At 29.8% G+C, this 22,817-nt stretch overlaps 3 protein-coding genes across 3 annotated transcripts; all 3 read left to right on the top strand.

Moving 5' to 3' along the window:
- The first annotated feature begins 326 nt into the window (after window positions 1–326).
- Window positions 327–2,080, top strand: LOC130797147 (uncharacterized). Its single transcript, XM_057659627.1, has 3 exons — window positions 327–360; window positions 659–756; window positions 1,172–2,080. The coding sequence occupies exons 1-3, from the start codon at window positions 327–329 to the stop codon at window positions 2,078–2,080; spliced, it is 1,041 nt and encodes a 346-aa protein (XP_057515610.1).
- Window positions 2,081–2,086: 6 nt separating this feature from the next.
- On the top strand, window positions 2,087–2,635 carry LOC130797145 (uncharacterized). Its single transcript, XM_057659626.1, has one exon. The coding sequence runs from the start codon at window positions 2,087–2,089 to the stop codon at window positions 2,633–2,635; it is 549 nt and encodes a 182-aa protein (XP_057515609.1).
- Window positions 2,636–6,210: 3,575 nt separating this feature from the next.
- LOC130797086 (ethylene-responsive transcription factor 5-like) lies at window positions 6,211–7,066 on the top strand. The gene has a single exon (XM_057659576.1). It carries the CDS (start codon window positions 6,294–6,296, stop codon window positions 7,002–7,004), a length of 711 nt encoding a protein of 236 aa, XP_057515559.1. The 5' UTR covers window positions 6,211–6,293; the 3' UTR covers window positions 7,005–7,066.
- Window positions 7,067–22,817: the final 15,751 nt, after the last annotated feature.

Raw genomic sequence — 22,817 nt, 5'->3', positions numbered from 1 at the left:
AAATTGAATTATTTGCAATTTTGAATTTCACATATATACCAAAAGAAAAAGAAAGGTAGTAAAAGAACAAATTCAAATTCAAGAGCGAATGATTATAAGTAAAGTGTTAATTAAGCAGCATCTAAGAAAGGAAAATTTGACTTGTAGGGAATTTTTGATGTCCTTAATAATTGTCATAAACTCACCCCATAGTATTTAAACATTCTTATTTCTAACACATTCCCATTATGACTTTTTCTTTGAGCTATAAAAGGAGAAATATAAAACATTGAGGATATTAATAGATTAATTTTTATTTGGAGACGACTAGAGAATCAATATAGATAATGAGGGAGATGAAATTAGTTTTTCCTTTAGGTGGTAAGGAACAAATCACTCTCACAATTCATAAATGTTGAAAAACCTCAACCACTAAGCTAGAGGTATTTATTCGAATGATCGGGTTCATTTTAGGGCAGGTGTTTTGGACAGGTTTAAAATTAGGTCTTGTCCATATTGATTTGTATATAATTATAAATTCATCGTGGACTAGCATCTTTTGTTTAACGCCCTCACGGAATTATGGTTTGTTTTTATTTTGATTTTTTCAAGATTTTCTTCTGAATTTTTGTTATTGGATTTGTTTTTGGTTTGTTCCTATTTTTTGTTTTTTGTTTAGTTTGCTCTCGCTCTCAGAGAGTAATTGCAACGTTTTTCTTCTTATTTTTTGCTTATATTGTTATTGGATTATTGATTGATTTGTTTTGTGATCTGTCTGTTCGTTGCTCTGAAATTTGATATGGTAGATTTATGCGTATTTTGTAGGTTTTTGGAGTTTAAATTCTATTATTCGATCGTTTGTTCTAGTTAAGTGGAATTATTGAGTTGAAAGATTCTATTTTAGTTTGATTGTTTGCATTTTGATCTTATATTATTATTTTGTTTGTGTTGATCGTTAACGTAATTTGTTTTTACCTAACGTATTCTCAATCTAAACGGAGTGTGTTTTTTTTTCCTACCTATACCTTTATTTATAGTTAATTATCTTTTTAGTGTGTCTCTCTGTTCTAACCTTTGTTGGGTCATGGCTTGTTTGTGTTTGAGTAACGGTGTCACCGTCCTTTACCATCTGGTTTGGTCCAAGGGTAGTTGAGTATAGAGTTAAGGCAGACTAATGATAACCTAAGGTCAGGTCCAAGGAGGGGGGCATAGGGGGCAACGTAAGCAGGATGTGGAACTAAGAGTGAGGACTTGGAACATAGGCACATTACAAGCCAAGTCGTTGGAGTTGGCGATTGAACTTTCTAAATACAAGATTCAAGTGGCTTGCGTTCAGGAAACTAGGTGGAAGAGACAAAAAGCAAGCGTTTTAAAAGGTTATAAGCTATGGTATGCAGGTTTGGATAGAAAGCGAAGTGGAGTCAGTATTCTTGTAGCTAATGATATCCTAAAGCAAGTGGTAGAAGTTAGGAGGTGGAATGATAGGATTATGCTAGTTAGAATAGTAGTGAGAGAAGAGGTCATATCGATTATTAGTGCGTATCGGCTGCAAGTTGGGCTAGATGAGGAAGTCAAACGTGAGTTTTGGGATAACCTAGGTGACCTTATAGATCCCATCCCTGCCGATGAAAAAGTTTTTATAGGTGGAGACTTCAATAGACACATAGGTAAGGAGGCAGTTAACTATAACTCAGTTCATGGAGGGTTTGGTTATGGTGTAAGGAACGAGAGTGGAGAGATCTTGCTTGAGTTTGCGTTAGAAAAGGAGTTGGTTATAGAAAACTCGATCTTTAGAAAGAAAGATGAGCACTTGATTATGTACAAAAGTGGGCATGCAACCCAAATTGACTACTGTTTAGTACGGAAGTTTGATCGGTGCTCGTGTCTGGACTGTAAGGTCGTGCTAGGTACAAAGATGCCCACCCAACATAGGTTATTAGTACTAATGTTTTGTATGAGGAGAAAGATTGCCGAAAAGAAGATAAAGGTCAGGCAAACGATCATGTGGGGAAGACTTAAAGGGGATATGGTCGCAACCGTGTCAAACAAGATCAAGAAGTCGAGCTACCCAAGTATATTAGACGATGCAAATCAAATGTAGGTGACCATGGCGGAAACCATTCGAAAGGTGGCAAAAGAGACATTAAGGGTGTCGACGGGGAAAACAAAGGTGTACAAAGAGTCGTGGTGGTGGAACGAAGAAGTGAAAAAGAAGATAAAGGACAAAAACATGAGATTCAAGGAGCTCATGACTTGCACGGAGGAGGAGGATAGGACACATAAGAAAGAGAGGTATAAAGAAGCAAAATGGGCGGCAAAGAAAGCAGTAGCGGAGGCAAAAGATTGCGCGTTTAAAGCCTTTTATCAAAACCTTGAGACCAAAGAGGTGAAGAAGTATATTTGTAAGTTGGCAAAAGCAAGATCTAGGCATAAGAAGAACTTAAGGACAGTGAAGTTCATTACGGATGAAGGTGGACGAGTACTCCTTAGACAAGAGGACATTAAGATGAGATGGCATCAATATTTTTCCCAACTGCTCAATGAGACTAGGGGTCTAAAGGAGAATATTCAAAAAACTTCAGACTTCCAAAGAACACAAGATCATGGGTCGATTATTGATATTACCACGGCGAAAGTAGGAGAAGCTCTCAAATAAATAGGGAGATCAAAGGCAGTTGGACTTGATAACATTCCGATTGAGGTGTGGAGGGGTTCAGGAGAAGAGGGAATTCAGTGGCTTACTAACCTCTTTAATGTCATCTTGAGGTCCAGTAAGATGCCAAAAGAATGGAGGGTTAGCACACTTATCCCACTGTTTAAAAACAAGGGTGTTGCACAAGTATGCGGGAACTATAGAGGGATCAAGCTTCTAAGTGCCACACTATAAAATTGTGGGAAAGAGTGATCGAGAAAAGAATTAGACGAGAGACGGTAATTAGAGAGAACCAATTTGGATTCATGCCGGGAAGATCAACTACCGAGGCAATCCATCTTTTGAGGAGACTGATGGAAAAGTATAGGGAGCGAAAGAAGGGTTTGCATCTGGTGTTCATTGATTTGGAGAAAGCGTACGATGGCATACCGCAAGCATTATTTGGGATAGCCTCAAAAAAAGAGGTATTTCACGAAGGTATATTGGGGTAATGCAGGACATGTATGACAGTGTGGTGATTAACATACATACACCGGTTATTATGACAGCGTCTTTCCCAATTAAAGTGGGACTACATCAGGGATCAATAATATGTCCTTTTATTTTTACAGTCATTATGGAAGAAATCCTTAAATCCATCTCGAAAACCGTACCGTGGTGCATGCTTTTCTCCGATGATATAGTTTTGGTCGCAGTAATAATTTAATATTACTCCAAATTAATCATGAAATATGTTAGATGCCTAGATCTATGTGTTTGTTCTATGTGTTTTCCTTTTGGGAAGGTTTGCACATTGATTCATAGACAACTACAACTAGATAAGGAAAATTTTCTCAAAACCATCTATTTTAATATTTCCTCTGTTCTGAAATACTCTCTACATAATGATTTTTGACACTATTCATCGTTCAAGCTTATTTTATATATTACGCCTAATGTGTAAGAAAAAATATAGTCAAGTGGATCTTATTTGAATCGTCTAATCGCATACTTTCATAATATTAATAACTTTTTATAATTTTGAAATGTGTATAGCTCAATATATAAATAATCAAAATAACACATTAGATTGCGTAAAAAGTCAAATGTAGCAACTATAGTGAAATGGAGAAAGTATATGGTAAATTGAAAGAGTGAAGAGAAGCCTTGAAGGGTAAAGGGTTGCACATAAGTCGTACGAAGACAGAATACTTGCTATGCAATTTCAGCGGGATAGAATTAAAAGGGGAACCAAGGGTGACCATAGGGGGAGAAGTTGTTGCATGTACGTCCAAGTTCAAATATTTGTGATCGGTGATTCAGAGTAATGGGGAGATTGATGGAAATGTTACTAATCGTATACAAGCAGGTTGGCTTAAGTGGCGAACAACAACGGGTGTTCTTTGATAAAAAGTTCCCGAGGAGATTAAAAGGTAAATTTTACCGCGTTGCAATTAGGCCGGCATTGTTATATGGGATAGAATGTTGTCCCGTAAAGAAGGTTTTTGAACAGAGGATGGAAGTAACAGAGATGCGTATGCTGAGGTGGATGTGTGGTAATACTATGATGGATAGGATAAGAAACCAGGAGTTCAGGGAGAAGTTAGGGGTTGCACCTATCTCCGCAAAGATGCGGGAGAATAGGTTGAGATGAATTGGGCATATGCAGAGAAAGACACATGACGCCCCAGTAAGAAGGATCGAATGCATCATAGTGGAGGGCAAGAGAAGTCGAGGAAGACCTAGGAGAATGTGTCAGGAATAAATTAAAAGTGACATGCATGAACTTCACATCTCCAAGGACCTGACCAGTGATAGGGGCAGTTGGCGGCGCCTTATCCACGTCCTAGATTACTAAGCCCATCCCGTTTACCCTTCGTTTGTTATTGTTCATTATCTTTAATTATCGCTCTTACCTTCTTCTTTACTTTTATTTTTAATATTAGTTATTTGAACATATTCTATTTATTCTATTTGTAAGTTGCAGGTTTCTCTATGTTTGAAAACCTTACTCGAGCCGAGAGACTCTTTGACTGCACTCTCTTCTATGGGTATGATCTGTCGTCGTTCTTTCCTTCCCAAACCCTGATCATAGTTTTCTATAAGCGGGATACACTAGGTATGATAATGAGGATGGTGATGGTTACAAGCTCGGGTAATATTAGATCATCGAATCTGTTTTAAACACTTATATAGTAAGCTAACTCATACTCTTCGTATATGAATATATTATAGTTACCAAAAAAGGGAAAGAAAAATAGGAGGGTTTTTTTATTAGTAGAAATAATTTCAATTAGTTGTCCTATATAGAAATTTTAATTTTTTTATTATATTACTTTTCAATATGTTTCATAAATAATATTTCACTATACTAATCAATTAGTTTTTGACAATTTTTTACATTAAAAGAAAAGAGATAAATGCTTGAGATAAATGCTTGGAAGAGAGTTAGAAGACTGATGTCTAATAGATCATAATGAAAAATGCTTGACATAAATTAATATATATTAAATATAGCAAACTAAGTACAAAAAAGATAATATTTTTTTTTAGTCTTAGTTAACTATTGTTGAAAGAAAAAACAAAAGAAAAGGAAATTATTAGACATATATTTGGCGCTGTTAGCTTTGAAATTGTTGGGTCATAATAATTAATAACCTTGTCAATAATAAGTAGGTTAATATAACGTCATTAAAGCAAGGAGTTAAAGTAAAATAGTATATAATTAATTTACTTCAATAAATTAAATGTACGTAGCTAATGATGAATTATGTGCCTTTGACCAACATGTTTCTTGGCTGACCATTGACCATTTTAAACTCTTACTTCTATTTCAATCATTTAATAATTTTTTCTAAATTGTTGTTGCGTGCTCATTTTCAGACATGTCAACTGTAAAAACTGCAATGGAGTTGTATTAGGTCTAATTTTGCATCTACTAATGAAATAATGAACTCAATTAGAAATTTAAGCCGATAAGTTGATTAAAAGTTTTAACTAATTAATATTTAGTAAGTAGTAACCCTGTGATATAATATATTTATATTTTATCACGCCTTTTTATTTGATAGCCCTTTGAGTTAAAAATATAGATTAGATATGGTACCTTATCATACAATATCAATAGACTAACTCAAATAAAAACTAAGTATCTGAAAAATTGATATGAAAAGAGAATTATGAGTTGGTCTAATGATTGAAAATAAGATTTTTCTTTTCGTCATTGTGACAGAAATTTGATTCTCAGCACTTACAAGTAGGGTGAAATAAATTCCTCTTCTCCCCTACATGTAAGGAATCAAATCTCCAACTTTACTCCCAATAAAAATATAATATTAAAAATTTAAACTTATATGTTGAGATGGTAATAAAAAATCAAAATAAATAGATAAATTAAAAAGTTTGAATATATTATTCAATTTGGACTAAGTAAGATCATGATTGGGTAAACCATGTTTGAATAAGTGATTAAAATATTAATACCCAGCTTTGAATATAGCGCCAGATAGCTTTTTTTAAAAAATAATATCATAAGGAATATTTTAGCCCTATATATAAAGCCCTATACTTCACTTTGCATTCCAAGACCTAAACGTACGTACCTTCCTCTCTTTACCCTTTGGCTGCATCTTATTCATCAACCTCACCCAAAAAAATTCGGATCTGGATCCAAATATCAAATATGGATTTTCCATCACCCGAAACAGCCACTGCCCTACAACTCATCGAAGAATATCTTTTCGATGATCAGATCGAAACCCCGACCCATAAATTAACCACTTCTAATAACTTGAGATCATCACCATCATCATCATCATTATCGTATGGCCAACATTTTGAAACTAACTCAAAGGGTACAACGTTCAACATTTCTTTTAGTAAACAGGGTCAGTGTCAGACTGACACTAACACTTTTATAGAATATATTTACTCGTCGTTTCAAAATAGAACTAATAACGATGATGGAACATCCTTTTTATTTTGTAGTCAACCAAGAAAAGTTGGTAGTACTACACATGAGATAAATAAAAAGGAAAATAATTCACATTGGAATTATATCGGAGTAAGAAGACGACCATGGGGTAGATTTGCAGCGGAAATTAGAGATCCTAAACGTAAAGGGTATAGACTTTGGCTTGGTACGTACACTACTGCTATCGAAGCTGCTCGAGCATATGATCGAGCAGCTTTCAATATACGAGGTCATAAGGCTAGGCTTAACTTTCCTCATGAGGTTGAGTGTTGGTCAACATCATCATCTATTAAAAGAGATGTTCAAGAACAAAAGTGTATGGGTGAGAAACGACGTCGGATAGATGATGGTGAAATTGATTGTGTTGAAAGTTTTTCCTCTTTAGATGATAATGATAATGATGATGATGATTTTTTTTGATGATGATTAATTGATATATTGACCATCAAATTAAATACCAAATTTGTTTGAATATATAGAATAAGATGTATTTGATTTTGAACATTTCCATTATTTGACTTTTTTTTTTGTTAATAATTTTAGTTTATGATTTTTAGGTATTAGGTCAAAATTACTAAAAACCTTTATGTTTTTGTTGATGAAATTCTATAGGTAGCTTTGTATTTATGAATTTTTGCAAATATATTGGTTATGTTAATAATGTATTTCTAAAAATCACAATATTTGGAAATGTAAACATATCCTGTTTAGAGCATATATATATATATATATATATATATATATATATATATATATATATATATATATATATATATATATATATATATATATATATATATATATATATATATATATATATATATATATATATATATATGTGTGCATATACTATTTATTTCTGTGTATTATTTCTATTCTTGCTAGGGTAAATTTAAGATGCTAATATGGGGTATATTGAATAGTCACCTATAAATATATACAGGATCTATATATTCATTAGTCATTTTACTAAATTAATTATAAGTTTCACAACATAATACTAATAGGTTTTTATTAAATAATTTAAATCATAATTTATGCAGATTTGGGCCTAAATTTTCTCTTTATTCTGCTTGTTGACTTTTATCTTTTGATTTAGTCAATTTTTTTTTTTTGCTTATTGTCAAGATAGCAAAAAATATAGAAGGGGTGATAGTAAAGGGAGTACGCTTCTACTTCTTCATATTCTAATAAAATGTTTTGTAGAAGTTTGCATAGTTGCTGATACACTATTTTAATCTTTAATATTTTTAAATATGATTGGTTAACGTTTTTTAAAAGTTGATCAATATTAATAATATTTACATTAAGACCAAAAACAAGATACTTGACTATGTTTTGACTTATAATTAAGAATGAAAAAAACTAAAATTGTTTAATAAATAGCATAAAAAACAAATAAGACATTTAATTTGAATAATAAGGAATATATCACAGTGAGTTGTTTAATTCAGTGACATGAATATATGATGTACAATTTGAATATAGCCTTAATTTAGCAATTTATGTAAAGTATCATATCATTATTAGCGGTTCGTTTGGTAGGTGGTAATAGGAATGAAAATTAGTTTAATTTTAGTTGAAAAATCTCTTGGCTACCTTAATGGTCATGCTAGTCCAACTTTAATCATCTCATTTTCTTCATAAAATTCATTACAATGCATTACCATTGGGAGAGGTGATATTAGGTGGTAATGAAAATTTGTAAACAAAATGATTTTTTTATAATCAAAGTTTGATTACCTTGGAAATGCCATGTAACTTTTGATGAAATTTTATATTATAAATCATTCTTATTACTATCATTCAGTACCATTAACCAAACGAACCGTATAAGTATTTACTTAATATTCATTATTTTTACATCCAATTTCTTATTTTACCTTGGCTATGGCCAATATTTGGCCTTTTTGAAAAATCAATTCTTTCTTCCCTCTTGTAGGTGTATGAAAATTATTTTTATCATAATTCAATTTAAAATAATAATTCAATTTTTTATGTAGGATACTGGATTAATAGCCATAACAATTACCAGTAAATCTCCCCTTGTTTGTTCTTCTCAAACACTTTTGGATTAAAAAAAATATAGAAATGGAATATTACTGCTGTTAGTGTCCCTTCTAAAACTAACATGGACTGATGGACTATTTACATTTGGATTCCAATGATAAGAAATGATTCCTTGACTAATGAAAATATTGCTATCCATCGAAACGACGTCGTTACAGGGAAGCACCTCAATATTAAATATTTTCGCATATTCTAATAAAATCTCATATATATGGACGTATTATTCTAATATTAAATATTTTTAATTGTTTTTTGTTTAGAAATTATAAGAAGTTAATATTAGAAATTATCCGAGTTATCTGGTTGATTTCACGTTAAATATTTCAAGTTGAAAATAAAATTGAATTTTTTATCTATATTCGTTCAACATAATAGTAAATCAATTTTAAGCAAAACAACAAAGTTAAAGAATAGAATATCTCAACTTGTCATAAACTATTAATTATTGGTAATAAAATAGAATTAATTATTAATTGTTAATCATTAATTGTGCACATAAAATATCTCAACTTGTCATAAACTATTAATTATTGGTAATAAAATAGAATTAATTATTAATTGTTAATCATTAATTGTGCACATATAAGCTTCTCTGGTCCCCATCTGGATGCAATAGATTGAACCTTAAACTAAATCAAAAAGGTTTCCTTATTTATTTAATTAATTAATTAATTAGCCATTAGGGTCTACAGTACTCTCTAAGCGTATTTTAATTTTAGTAAACTCCCATTTAAGTCCGCAATTGTAGTCAATTTTGTCTTAACATCCAACTGATTCTGGAAGCCTAATTAGTAACCTATCCGTTTCATGTAATATATTCTATTTTTGGAAAATTTAATGTGATAGTTTTAAAGTTTTGAGTTTTCTATATGTTAGATAATTTTTTTTTAATTCACATGGTAATTTTGATTTTTTTAATTTTTCATGTGGTAGAAAAAAAAAAGTTTTCTTTGTTAACTTTACATTAGCTATATTTACCCAATGTAATGATATTTTTTTAAAAAATAAGTGTTGTGATCACCCTAATTGACTACATGAATTTCAGTCAAAATAAGTACCTAATTTAAGCAAAAACTTAAAATTTTTTCTATAACATGGGAAAATTGAAGGGCATTATTATTTGTCCCCACCCTTTTCATTTTATCGCCACCCCTCCTAATGAAATTACGAATTTGCCCCTGATCTTTAAAAAATTACAAATTTGCCATTGAGTTAATAACTTTTCATTTTCATTTTTTTTTAATTTTTTTTAGTTATTTTTATTTATATTATTATTGTTATTATTATTATCATAGTTATTATTATTATTATTATTATTATTATTATTATTATTATTATTATTATTATTATTATTATTATTATTATTATTATTACGGTTATTATTATTATTATAACGGTTATTATTATTACGGTTAATAATAATAATAATAATAATAATAATAATAATAATAATAATAATAATAAAATTAATAATAAAAATAATAATAATAAAAAAAAAATTAAAAAAAAAAATACCAGTCGCACAAAACGTGTGACTGACAGTCGCACAAAGCAGTCGCACGTTTTGTGCGGCTGGTATTTTTTTTATTTTATTTTTTTTTTATTATTATTAATTTTATTATTACTATTATTATTACGGTTATTATTATCAATTTTATTATTATTATTATTATTATTATTATTATTAATATTAATATTGTTGTTGTTATTATTATTATTATTATTAAATTATTATTTTTGTTTTAATTATTATTATTATAACTAATGTAAGAAAGAAAGCATAAAAATTGACAAACACAAAACACATAGAATTTACGTGATTCACCAACAATGTGTCGACTAGGTCCACAGGCAGAAGAGAGAAAAATTTTATTACTAGAGGAAACCCAAGATACAAATATTGGCTAAATTATAGAAAATAAGAGTTTATAAATTACTCCAATACATAAAACCTTAGCCAAAACAGATTTTTTTGGGATGATGCAAAAGTAATGCCCAAGACTCCTTTTATAAGGAGAAGAATAACAAGCCTTTGTTATTCTTCCGATGTGGGATAATGATAAACATTAATCTTCCAATGTGGGATAATGAAAAACATTAATCTTCCAATGTGGGATAATGACAAACATCAATCTTCCAATGTAAGGTTATGTCTTGAATCCCACATTGGAAGATTGATGTTTGTCATTATCCCACATTGAAAGATTAATGTTTTTCATTATCCCACATTGGAAGATTAATGTTTATCATTATCCCACATCGGAAGAATAACAAAGGCTTGTTATTCTTCTCCTTATAAAAGGAGTCTTGGGCATTACTTTTGCATCATCCCAAAAAAATTTGTTTTGGCTAAGGTTTTCTGTATTGGAGTAATTTATAAACTCCTAATTTCTATAATCTAGCCAATATTTGTATTCTGGGTTTCCTCTAGTAATAAAATTCTATGCTTTCTTTCTTACATCAGTTATAACAATAATAATTAGAACAAAAATAATAATTTAATAATAATAATAACAACCACAATATTAATAATAATAATAATAATAAAATTAATAATAATAAAAAAAAAATTTAAAAAAAATACAAGTCGCACAAAACGTGCGACTGTTTTGTGCGACTGGTAATTTTTTTTTAATTTTTTTTTTTTTTTATTATTATTATTATTATTATTATTATTATTAACCGTAATAATAATAACCGTTATAATAATAATAATAACCGTAATAATAATAACCATTATAATAATAATAATAACCGTAATAATAATAACCGTAATAATAATAATAATAATAATAATAATTATTATTATTATTATTATTATTATTATTATTATTATTATAATAAAATTAATAATAATAATAATAAAAAAAAATTAAAAAAAAAATACCAGTCGCACAAAACGTGCGACTGCTTTGTGCGACTGTCAGTCGCACGTTTTGTGCGACTAGTATTTTTTTTTAATTTTTTTTTATTATTATTTTTATTATTATGATTATTATTATTATTATTATTATTATTATTATTAGTATTATTATTATTATTATTATTAATAACCGTAATAATAATAACCGTAATAATAATAATAATAATAATAATAATAATAATAATAATAACTATGATAATAATAATAACAATAATAATATAAATAAAAAAAATAAAAAAAAATGAAAATGAAAAGTTATTAACTCAATGGCAAATTTGTAAATTTTTAAAGATCAGGGGCAAATTCGTAATTTCATTAGGAGGAGGGGTGGCGATAAAATGAAAAGGGTGGCGACAAATAAGAATCGGGAAATTGAAAACTCAATGTCACCACGTGGATTTAAAAAGCATTTGTGGAAAAGACAAAAACTCTAGGTAACCACGTGGAATTTCCTAATGTTTTTCACCATTATCATCTTACTCAGTGTCTCCCGCTCATAGAAAACTAAGGACAAGATCTGGGGAAGGAAAGACGGCGGCAACTCATACCCATAAAGGAGAGCGCGACCAAAGGAGTCCCCCGGCTCGAAGAAGATAAAGAGACATAGACACACGTGAAAGCTAAATTAAAGGCGTATAGGTCACCATGTGGAATCTCCCAATAGTTTTCATTTATAGAAATTTCAAAATTATTGTAATGTTTCTACCTCCTATTTAACCTTTTAGTCCCATTTAATTTTCACAAATTCTTGTGAGAGACGGTCTCTTTTAGACACCGTCTCTAATTGGGTTGGTTCATCATATATTTTTTAAATATTGTAAGTAGGTATTAAGAATAATGTAAGTAGACATTTAAGATATTGAAAGTAGGCATTAAGGATATGGTAAGTAAACATTAAGATAATGAAAGTAGGCATTAAGAATACGGTAAGTAGACATTAATCTTTAATGGGTTGGGCTTGTGATACATCTTTCAAAGAGACTGTCTCTCAAAAGACTAGCTGTTTAATTTTTCACGCTTTCTGAAATGACATTTTAACCTTAAATATCTCTAATTGTTCTTAATTAAATATTATAAAAAAATAATATTAATAATCTTTATATTGAGACGAATCAAACAATTATCCGACATGATTATATTTTAACTTATAAATTAAAAATAAATACAAATTAAAAGTGATAAGTAAATAGTGACATAAAATAATTGGGAGTAATGGGTAGAATAGGAGGAAGTATAATATAAAAACATCTTATAAGTTATATCATTTAAATTTATAAATATGACAAAAAAATACTACATAGATAATATTCATTTAAGTGAAAAAAAAAACAAATAGAATATATTTTATCGAATGCGGACGATTTTGAGGTCTTTATTATTATCCCTTAATCTTATGTATATAACCCTTGAGAAATGATTTCTTGAATACTTGACCAACCTTTAGTAAGTAATCAAAAGCCATTAATTTCTTGTAACCCTTCAACATAGTCGTCTCAAAAATTATCTAAATTAAAGAATTATTTATTTATTAATCTATCTATCTACAAGCCACAAGGCAAGCCGAAAGAAACAGATAATTAGATGATAATCGTATCTAAAATCTTTACTGAATAGTACTAAAGTGAAGGAAATTTGAAAGCTTGCAATACTTATTTTATCAAGTGGCGGACCCAAGATTTAAAATGTAGGGTTATGGAGGTTTGGCAATTTACTGTTGGCTGTTGGATTTTGACATTTTTTAATTGGTTTGTTTGACCAACTGGATATACTAGCTGTTTTGTTGGCTTTTAAGCTAGCTGAAAAAATCAACTGTTTGTAGAGATGTTTCATGTTTGGTAAATTTAGCCATTGGATGTTGACTGTTTATTAAAAAAAAAGTGAATCAACAAGCCAAAAATTAACAAAAAATTAACTGGAATAGCTTTTTATTTTGGCTAAAAAGCCAACTATTCAAGCTAGCTTAAAAACACACTAAAAGTCAACTAAAAAATCAATGTAAAAGTCAATATTCAAATACTCCTATCAAACATGTATCATAGTAATCCAAAAAAAGTCAATTATAACTTTTGGGAATGCAGTACCCAATTATATTACACAATAAATCATAGAGCAATAATTATTAAATCAAAATACATAAAACAAGTTTAATTAACACAATTATCTCTAAATATCAAATATACAAAAAAAAATAAATAAAACAATTTTATTGATTAAATATATAGTCAACATTAGTTTTCAATTTTTTGATTAAAATTATTATCAAAGTTCAATTCTATCAAGGTATGCGCCCGAGTAAAATCATATTTAAATTCCATAAGCAAAACTTATTTAAATTTTATTTAAATTTTAATAATTTTACCCCATTATATTGATGAGCATAAGTCGAGTCAAGAGAAACTAACCTTTAAAGTTTGCAAATTAGATAATGTATACAAATTTTAAAATATATTTTTATATCTTTTTTATAAAATATATTGATAAAGCTCTGAAAAGTATTAACAAAATGTAATCTAACGCAAATGAAACAGATGGAGTACATTTGTTATATGACTAACTATAACACTCATATTGTTATATGACTAAAGCAAAATGTAATCCATCGAATGTTGGTCTGTAAAGAAAATTTTTTAACATAAGATGAAAATTACAGTAATACGTATGCTAAGGTGGATGTGTGGGCATACATTAATGGATCGAATTAGAAACTAAGAGTTTAGGGACAAACTAGGGGTAGCCCCTATTTCTGGAAAAATACGCGAAAATAGATTGAGGTGGTTTAGACATGTGCAGAGAAAGACTTTCGCCGCCCCTGCGAAGAGGGTAGAAAGCATTATAGTAGAGGGTAAGAGGAGTCGAGGAAGACCCAGGAGAACTTGGGATGAGCAAATTAAATAAAAGTTGACTTACATGAGTTAAACATCTCCTAGGCTCTGACTGGGGATAGGGGTAGTTGGAGGCGCTATATCAATGTTTTGGACTACTAATGTCCTCTTAGATTCTCCTTTGGTGTTTTTGTCATCTTGTTCCTCTCATTTCTTTTATTATTACTTTTTTGTTTTCTTTTAATTTGTAGTTGGTTCTACTTATTTATTTTATTTCTATGTATTTAATTTATCTTTCTCGTGTAGCTACGTCTCCTTATCTTTCTCGAGCCGGAGGACTCCTTTTGCTGCGCTCTTCTTTATGGGTATGAGTTGCCGCTGTCCTTTCCTCCCCAAACCCTATCCATAATTTTTCTATAAGCGAAATATACCGGATAGGATAATGATCACGATGACTAACTATAACACTGTAACACGGCTCAAATTACGAAATATGATGGATCATTAATTGTGCATTAACGTAGTAGGCACAGTGCAAATAAATGAGTAATTAATGATGTGTTTTTATAAGTTTATAAATGTAATTGACTTTTGAACATATAATTATTCTAGTTGACTTGGTTTTAATTAATCATTATATTTCCATGGTTTTTAAATTGATTCTAGAAGTCTAAATAGTACACAGTACACTTAATAATCAATCATGAAATATGCTAGCTCTATTTGTATGTTTTATAGGGAGAATTTAGTCGATGAGTAAATACCACTTTTTAATATAGAATTTTAATATTGATTTTCACATAGTCCTTCTTTATCCTTGACATACCTTATAAAATAATAATAAAAATAAAAATAAAAATAAAAATAATAATAATAATTTTAATGATCTGAATCATGACCTAAATAATTTAAACCTAATATTATACTTGATAAAATACTCAAATCATGTGACATAATACTTTTTGGGAAGGATCTAGTGATGAAAATACAACTATACAATTAGTACATTTTTTCAATATAAAAAACATTATTAAAGACAGAAATAGGTATAGGTTGGTCTACAAGTTATTCCTAAGAATATACTATTTGAAACATAACTTGATCACTAAACAACACTTTCCAACTAATTCAATCAATTACTTAATATCCCATAAAGTATCGAAATCTAGAGTGCATATATATATATATATATATATCCAGGAAATTTTGTGCTATGTGCTATTTATATACATCATAATTTGCCGCTCAAATTTTTACAATTTTCATTTTTACATGTCTTTTTTGCACTGAAACTCTTAAATATCAATTAAATTTAATTATATTAAAACTCTTATTCTTCATCAATTTAATTTTTCTTTCTTTGTATCATATGCTAGAAAATAAAATTCTTTGTCTTCTAAATTTAATTAAACTGAAGATGAAAAGAAAAAATTTTAATACTTTTTATTAGTGTCACATACATAGCTTGCCTTATTTATATGATCGAATTTTAAAGTCTTCATTTAGTGCATCCCACATACTTAAGAAAGAGTAGATACTATTTTAAGACTTGAGTTTATTGATTATTTCAATTAGTATGAAAATTGAGATAAAATCGGAGAAATATATGGGTTTTTGTTTCGTTGCTATGTGAATATGCAATTTTATCTCAGAAATTTTATGGGTCTAGATATGGGATAAAAATAAGGTTTATAAATTGAGATTAAATTTTGAAGAGTTGAGTGGAGATGAAATGGAAGCAAAGAGAAAGAAGATATTGATGAAGATGATGTTTAATTTGTTTTCATATTGTTGACATGTTGTGTAGTTATGGATGTCATAATAATCGAATATATGTTGTTATGATGATATCAAGTTTAGTAAGCATATGAGTAGCTTTTGTTTTAAATATCACTTCTTTTCAAGGGTTAATAAATATTTTTGATAAGAAGTACTAATATTATTATGTTATTTGATAAACTTAACTCAAATTGAAGATATTTTGTATTATAGTTAGTTGATATTTTTTTGGTTATGTTAAAATTTTATAGATATAATTACTCAAAATAACATTTGTATTAATTTAACAACATGTCTAAATTAATATTACTTTTTTTTTTATAAAATAGTTCTATAATCATGTGCATAACACGGGTAAATACCTAGTAGTATATAATACTCCATGTCCTAATATTATTATCTACATTTGGAATATTTCATATATGGTTATGGTGGTGGTGATATGAGGAAAGAGATAGCGGGCAAATCACAATCGATGATAGCTCCAAGATATCGTAGGAAAAATAACCAGCAAAACACACAAAACAAGATGACTAGGATAGGCCGTTAGAAAAGAGAAAAAAAAGTAGGTAGATAGAAATTTTAAACCTTACTTTTTGTGGATATTAAAAAAGTTAAATATCCATATTAAATATTGTTATATTTTTTTGATGGATATAACTTAATTAATACTATATAGTTAATACATGAATTATACTTGAAAAATGTAAAAAGTCAAATATAACTAATACAGTAAAACGGATAGATTAGTCAAAATATTGGAATCCATGTGGATAGATGAATAACAAACCCTCAAATTGATGTTTAAATAACGTCATAGAGTCTTGTCTACTTTAATCTTAACAAAAACTGTTTAGTTGTAAAAATATATGTTATCTTATATTGAGTTTTGTAATAGCTTCTGGAAGGACTCCTTAAATGGTGTTCGTTAGCATACAAATATAAACAATTATTCACGAAACATGCTTGATCTAAGTGTATGTCCAATGTTTTTTTCTGTTGGATTTGGACTTTAGAAGTTAATTTAGACAAATACAACTTGATATATAGTACTCCTAAATATACTAATGATTTAAAAGAAAATATATACAGTAAGGAAAAGAAGGGAAGAAAAAAAAAGGAAAGGGACATAAAGGGAGGAAAGATAAGAAAATTTTGATAAAAAAAATAATGGCTCATTTACATTTTTAATTTGAAAGTTATATTTAATTGTAAAATTAAAAATGACACATGGATTAGAAAATATTATAAATTTTAAAAAATTTACTTTAAATCTATCATATTTGATACAAATATGCCAAATTTTTTGAATCAAAAGGAATTAAATATGCTAAGAAAAATAATGTCGCCTAAAAAATGACTTTATATAATTAAGTAATAATTATATGTATGAATATATTGCATGAATGAAAGGCGACCAATCAATTATTTCTTGAAAAGAAATAATTATTGGATTATTATTAGGGACGTTGTCTCATCTATTATTTCGAATTTAAACAATTCATTATTAATATAATATTAATAAATAATAGAATCTAACTCACAATAATAAATATATCTTATTCTATTTATTTATTAGTAGTGGATAATTTACTCAATCAGTCAACTAACCCTAAATTTAAGGTCATATCAAATGTATGAGATGGCCATTTTAAGTTAACGTCAGTTAGTTATGGGTAGACTTAATTAATGAGTTTTAATGATGTCTTTGAGCTTGAAATGCTTGATTTGAAGTAGGAAGTCAATAGTCAATACGAGCAAGAACAAAAATAATCCTAATAATTGTTCCATACTTTTTTTGATATGAAATTATTGTTCCATATTTTTTTTTATATGAAATTATCATTTCCTTTATCCTAATAATCGTTCCATACTTTTTTTGATATGAAATTATTGTTCCATACTTTTTTTTATATGAAATTGTCGTTCCCTTGCTTGTTCTATACTTCATTTTTTTCACATTTGCATGGAGCCATGGACACATAGTTAGATTAAAATGATTTTGTAAAAGAATAAAATATATTTTGTGTTAGACGGTCTTATTATAAGACGTTCTCTACTTTTTCATACATGGATTGAATAGTCAATCTAATACAATTACGCAAATGAGCTCCTTGTATGTTGAGGTCGTTTATCAAGAGACGATCTTTCAAATAATAGCTAAATAAATTAAGAAATGATAAAAGTTGATGTAAGTTAAAAGGTGTTTATAATTATGAGAGGATTTGAATGATAAAATGAGTCGTATTACATCATAAATCATTCTTGAGTTTGAAATTGCTAAGTTTATGTGTTTTATTTTTTTCGAAGTGCAAATATAAATTTGTAATAGGTATGTGTGGTTAAGAAGTCAATGGATTTATAAATGAGTAAAATAATCCGTGTGAAAATAAAAAAAATTGTGAAAATCATTGCCAAAAGAGAAAATATTGTAAAATAAGTATAACATTTTAAAATAAAATTTAGTTGCAAATTAAATGAGACAGATAAAGTAAATAAATGTTTTTTTTTATTTTTATCTAGCCATTTTATTTTGATGGACCTTGCGGATAACGACATTATCAAAGGTTTTATCTAAAGAAGTGAAATCTGTAACACTCTGAGATTTTTCTGACGTCATTAATTAATATTTTATTAACTTTTGGGAATTTTATAATTATGTTAAATTAATTTAGAAGTAGTTTTAATAAAATCCTTTCATATACGAATTTAGATATTAACATATATTTATATTAAAAATACAATTACGATTTCTAAATAAAGACGTTCGAATCAAAATAATTATTTTATTAAAATGAGTGAGCACATGAAAGTGAGCCTCTTAGTTGGGTCTCACAAGAAAATGAATCTAGATAAATAAGTAAATAAATAAAATAAAAAGGAATGAATTAGGGTTTATGTGAGATACCTTACTCCCTCATTTAAAACCCACGGCTCCCAATCCCTCTCTTCCCTCTTCTCTCACGTTCCATTCCCTTCACCCACAGCTGGCGGCACAACCAAGCCCAACCACGAGTTCCACCACAAACAGCAACCACTTCTCCTTCCCCCACGAGCAACCGCAGTGGGCTAGCCTTCCCACGTGCTGCCACCTGTAGCAAGACTGCAGACCACTCCAGCCACCAGCATCAGAGGCTAGGACAGCCAGTTTTGGCCCCTTCTTCCAGCTAGTTTTGGTCCTTTGCACCACCACGACAACCTTCATCCACCTCTTCACCATTTTTTTTGCTAATTTTAAACCTTGTAAGCCATCTCCTCTTCTTCTATTTGATTCTTCTTGTTTCAATTAAAATTTTCTTATAAAGTTTATGTGTATGATGTTGATTTTTGTGTTGTATTCATTGAATCTTTTTGTGGGTAAGAGTTTAATTGATGAATTGAACATATTTATGATTAGGGGTTCGAAGTGCGATTAGAAATGATGGGTTATGTTGATTGTGTGTTAGTTTCTTTGAATTTTATTATGAGTAACAACTAAAGGTGTTATCTTTGAAATCAGTAATAGTGTGGGCTTTCATATACATTTTGGTGGTGTATTAGTTTATTGATTCTTGCTATAGACAATGGTTAAAAAAGTATTATCTTTGAACATGAAATGACTAGGGTTTGGATTTAGAAATGAAATTACTAATGATGTGTGTGTTATGCTATATTTTGGTGATAATTGATTAAATAACCTTAAAAGTTGTTTTAAGACTTAGTCGATTGGTTATTTTTGTGATAATTAGTAATGGTGATGATTTTAGATGACTATGGAAGTGATTTTTTGGTTGTTAAATTGGGAATAATAGTTACTAATTGTAGTGGTTTGATTGTTGTGAATTACAAATACCCTTATTAGGTTGTTATTGAAGTTATAGATACATGATATTAGTAAGCCAAGAGCATAATGTCAACTTATCGTCGATGGTTGCTAAAGTAATTTGTCGTGTTGTTTTCACTATATTTCTTAATAGCTTTGGAGAATGTAACAAATGATATCCTGATACGATAACTCTAAGATTTGCCTTATCGTTATATTAAATTGTAAGGCTTAGTTGTGATTAGTTATTTATGGGTAACGCGAACCGATATACTCAAAATTAGTTGATGAAAAGGAACGATTCACATATGCTTTTACTTTTAAATTGGTGAAAAGACTTATGTTGTGTTGAGTTAATGAGTTTGATTTGTATTGAATGAGCTGTGTACGTGCTAGAGTAATCGAAAAACTCATGTTGAATGGTTGATAGTGGTTACTTAGGCATTTAGTTTGGTATGGCAAAGTAGTTAAGGGAACTTATTAGTTCTACTCATAACTTATATAGGTGCCCATTTTGTAAGAGGAAAGTAGAGCCTTAGTCGGGTGATTTTGTGACTTTTGATCGTGTAGTGACGCTTACAGGTACGTATACGCAGTAACTAACCCTTATATGCAATGTGCTTTAAGACATTATTGTTTATTGTGATAATATACATTGCATTGAAACTATTGAGATACTAGTGAGTATACTTTATATGAAGAGCTATCGATTATGAAATCCTACGCTTAGAATAGCTATAGAGAATGAGAGTGTTAGTAGGAGGCGGGGACCACTCCCTTATTTATCTAAGAATTGGATTATGTCTTACTTGGAGTTAGAATGACTCCTTTAGAGGTGAATTTCATATTTTGATAAGTGGCTTAGTGGGTTTTGGCGTGTTGTTATCCCAGGGCGCTCATTATTAGTCGAAAGTGGAAGTTCTTCCCATCTGATAAAGTATTAGATTATGATTAGCTGGCGTGACTCAACTGGATTATGTCCGGTTGATTTAGTAGTTCCCTTGGTGAGGTTCGACGGGACCACCGTAAGGGGGGTATGAGTATGCTTGGGTCACAAGGCGCCGGATGGCCGATACCGCCCCTTGACCGAGGTGTTACCATGCGGGCCTTGCAAACCCCAATATGGTGGCCTCTTCACTGGTTTAGAACCCCAGTGTGTTAGTTTTTACCGAAGGTAGGACCCGAGAGGGCCAGTTGGAGAGGGCATGAGCTCATACTTTGCCATGGGCGCCGGATGGCCGATAATGCCCTTGGCCGTGTCACTATGCCAGGAAATAGAGAAAGATCCACTGATAAAAAGTTATTCAGTGATAGAATATTTATTCATTGATCGAAAGGTTATTTAATGATAAAAGGTTCATTCATTGATAGAAAGTTTACTTTTTGATAGAATATTTACTCATTGATAGAACATCTACTTATTAATAGAATAGTTTATGCTAGTGAGAAGTGTGCCTAAGTTAAGTTACCTCAAGGGTATTACAAACTATGATCACACTTACCTTAAGATAGACAAGCTCTATAAAGTCATGTGTTAGGTATTCTGTTAATGCCTTGGTCGAGTTGATACTATAGGTGTTTTGCAAGAGTTTATGTTTGAAAAGAGGAGCGTGAAGACCTGCATTCTACCAAGAACACATGGTTCGGGTTGGAAGGCACGTAATGAAATTAAGAAGTATAAGTGGCCGATAAACGGTTACTATCTATGCTTGCGTTTTATGAAATCATCTTATGTTGTTTTATGATATAATGCTATCTAGTAGTTGGCCTTATTATATTTGATGCTAGTTACTGACGTGTACGTGTTTGTGTTTATGTTTGATTGTTGATGATTTTCTGTGATTATCCTGTTATGACACATTGGCCTTTAGTCTAATGTCGAGCAGCTAGAGGATCATAGATAGGCGTAGCAGGTATTGGAGCTTCTTTTGCATTGCATTGCATTGGGGGAGAGTGATAAGGGCGAAGCATAACCTGTGTCATACCGCTATCTTTCGATTTTGTAGCTCTTGTTATCTTTTGCAAACTTTGGTTGTATGTGTTTTGTTATGAGGCCTAGTGTCCTCCCTTGTATATTTGTATTTCCGCTGCGTAGTTTATAACTCTGTATGGTTTTAAGAAGTTAAGTCTTTTTAAAACGTAAACGTCGACACTGGAACCACGATCCATGCTTGGCATGTTAATTTGAGAAGCCGGCGACGAATCATTCCGCCGTGGTGTGAGATTTTAAAGGCAATGATGCCTTAGATTAGTTTAATGTTTTTATATTGCTAAATGCTCTACCACATGTTCGATTTTTAGAAGAGATGCTGCCAAAATTTCCACGCATCTTTTTAAAGTTAATATTTAACGTTTATCCAAATTCTTTTCCTTTTTTTTATATAACACCCGAATTTCCTCCCGTCTTTTACGATTTTGGTTTCATTAAGGGGTCGGAAATTCAGGGGTGATATAAAATCAAATCCATTTTACTAAACAAACAACACTTATTTTCTTTTGTAGATTATTGTATAAAGCATGTAAATAGAGAAGTCAATAAGGGCAAGAGAGAATGAAATAGTATATAGACTTTGATATTAAAAATGAATTTACTAAGATACCTTTAGATTCTCAAAATGAGTGAAAAATAGTTATGAGCTCATATTGACAAGCTTACAACCACTAGTATTCTCGTGTACACAAGTTAATATAAGATGAATAAACTATAAAACTTATATACTAGTCAACATCTTACTAAATAATCAATGTGAGATCAGGTGTAGGCATTTTCTAAACGATTGATTGGATAGCTAATTGTAACAATCTTGTATTAGAATCATTTTATTTAATTTTATCAT

Source organism: Amaranthus tricolor, chromosome 12 (assembly GCF_026212465.1).
Source record: "Amaranthus tricolor cultivar Red isolate AtriRed21 chromosome 12, ASM2621246v1, whole genome shotgun sequence".
NCBI lineage: Eukaryota > Viridiplantae > Streptophyta > Magnoliopsida > Caryophyllales > Amaranthaceae > Amaranthus > Amaranthus tricolor.
This window is presented reverse-complemented; position numbering and strand designations above follow the sequence as displayed.

Excerpts from the sequence above, each read along its gene's own strand:
- LOC130797086 (XM_057659576.1), top strand. The coding sequence starts at position 6,294 with ATGGATTTTCCATCACCCGAAACAGCCACTGCCCTACAACTCATCGAA.
- LOC130797145 (XM_057659626.1), top strand. The coding sequence starts at position 2,087 with ATGGCGGAAACCATTCGAAAGGTGGCAAAAGAGACATTAAGGGTGTCG.
- LOC130797147 (XM_057659627.1), top strand. The coding sequence starts at position 327 with ATGAGGGAGATGAAATTAGTTTTTCCTTTAGGTG. Across the intron at positions 361-658 it reads ATTAGTTTTTCCTTTAGGTG|TTTGCTCTCGCTCTCAGAGA; the intron begins GTAAGGAACAAA and ends TTTTTTGTTTAG. Across the intron at positions 757-1,171 it reads ATTTGTTTTGTGATCTGTCT|GTCCAAGGAGGGGGGCATAG; the intron begins GTTCGTTGCTCT and ends ACCTAAGGTCAG.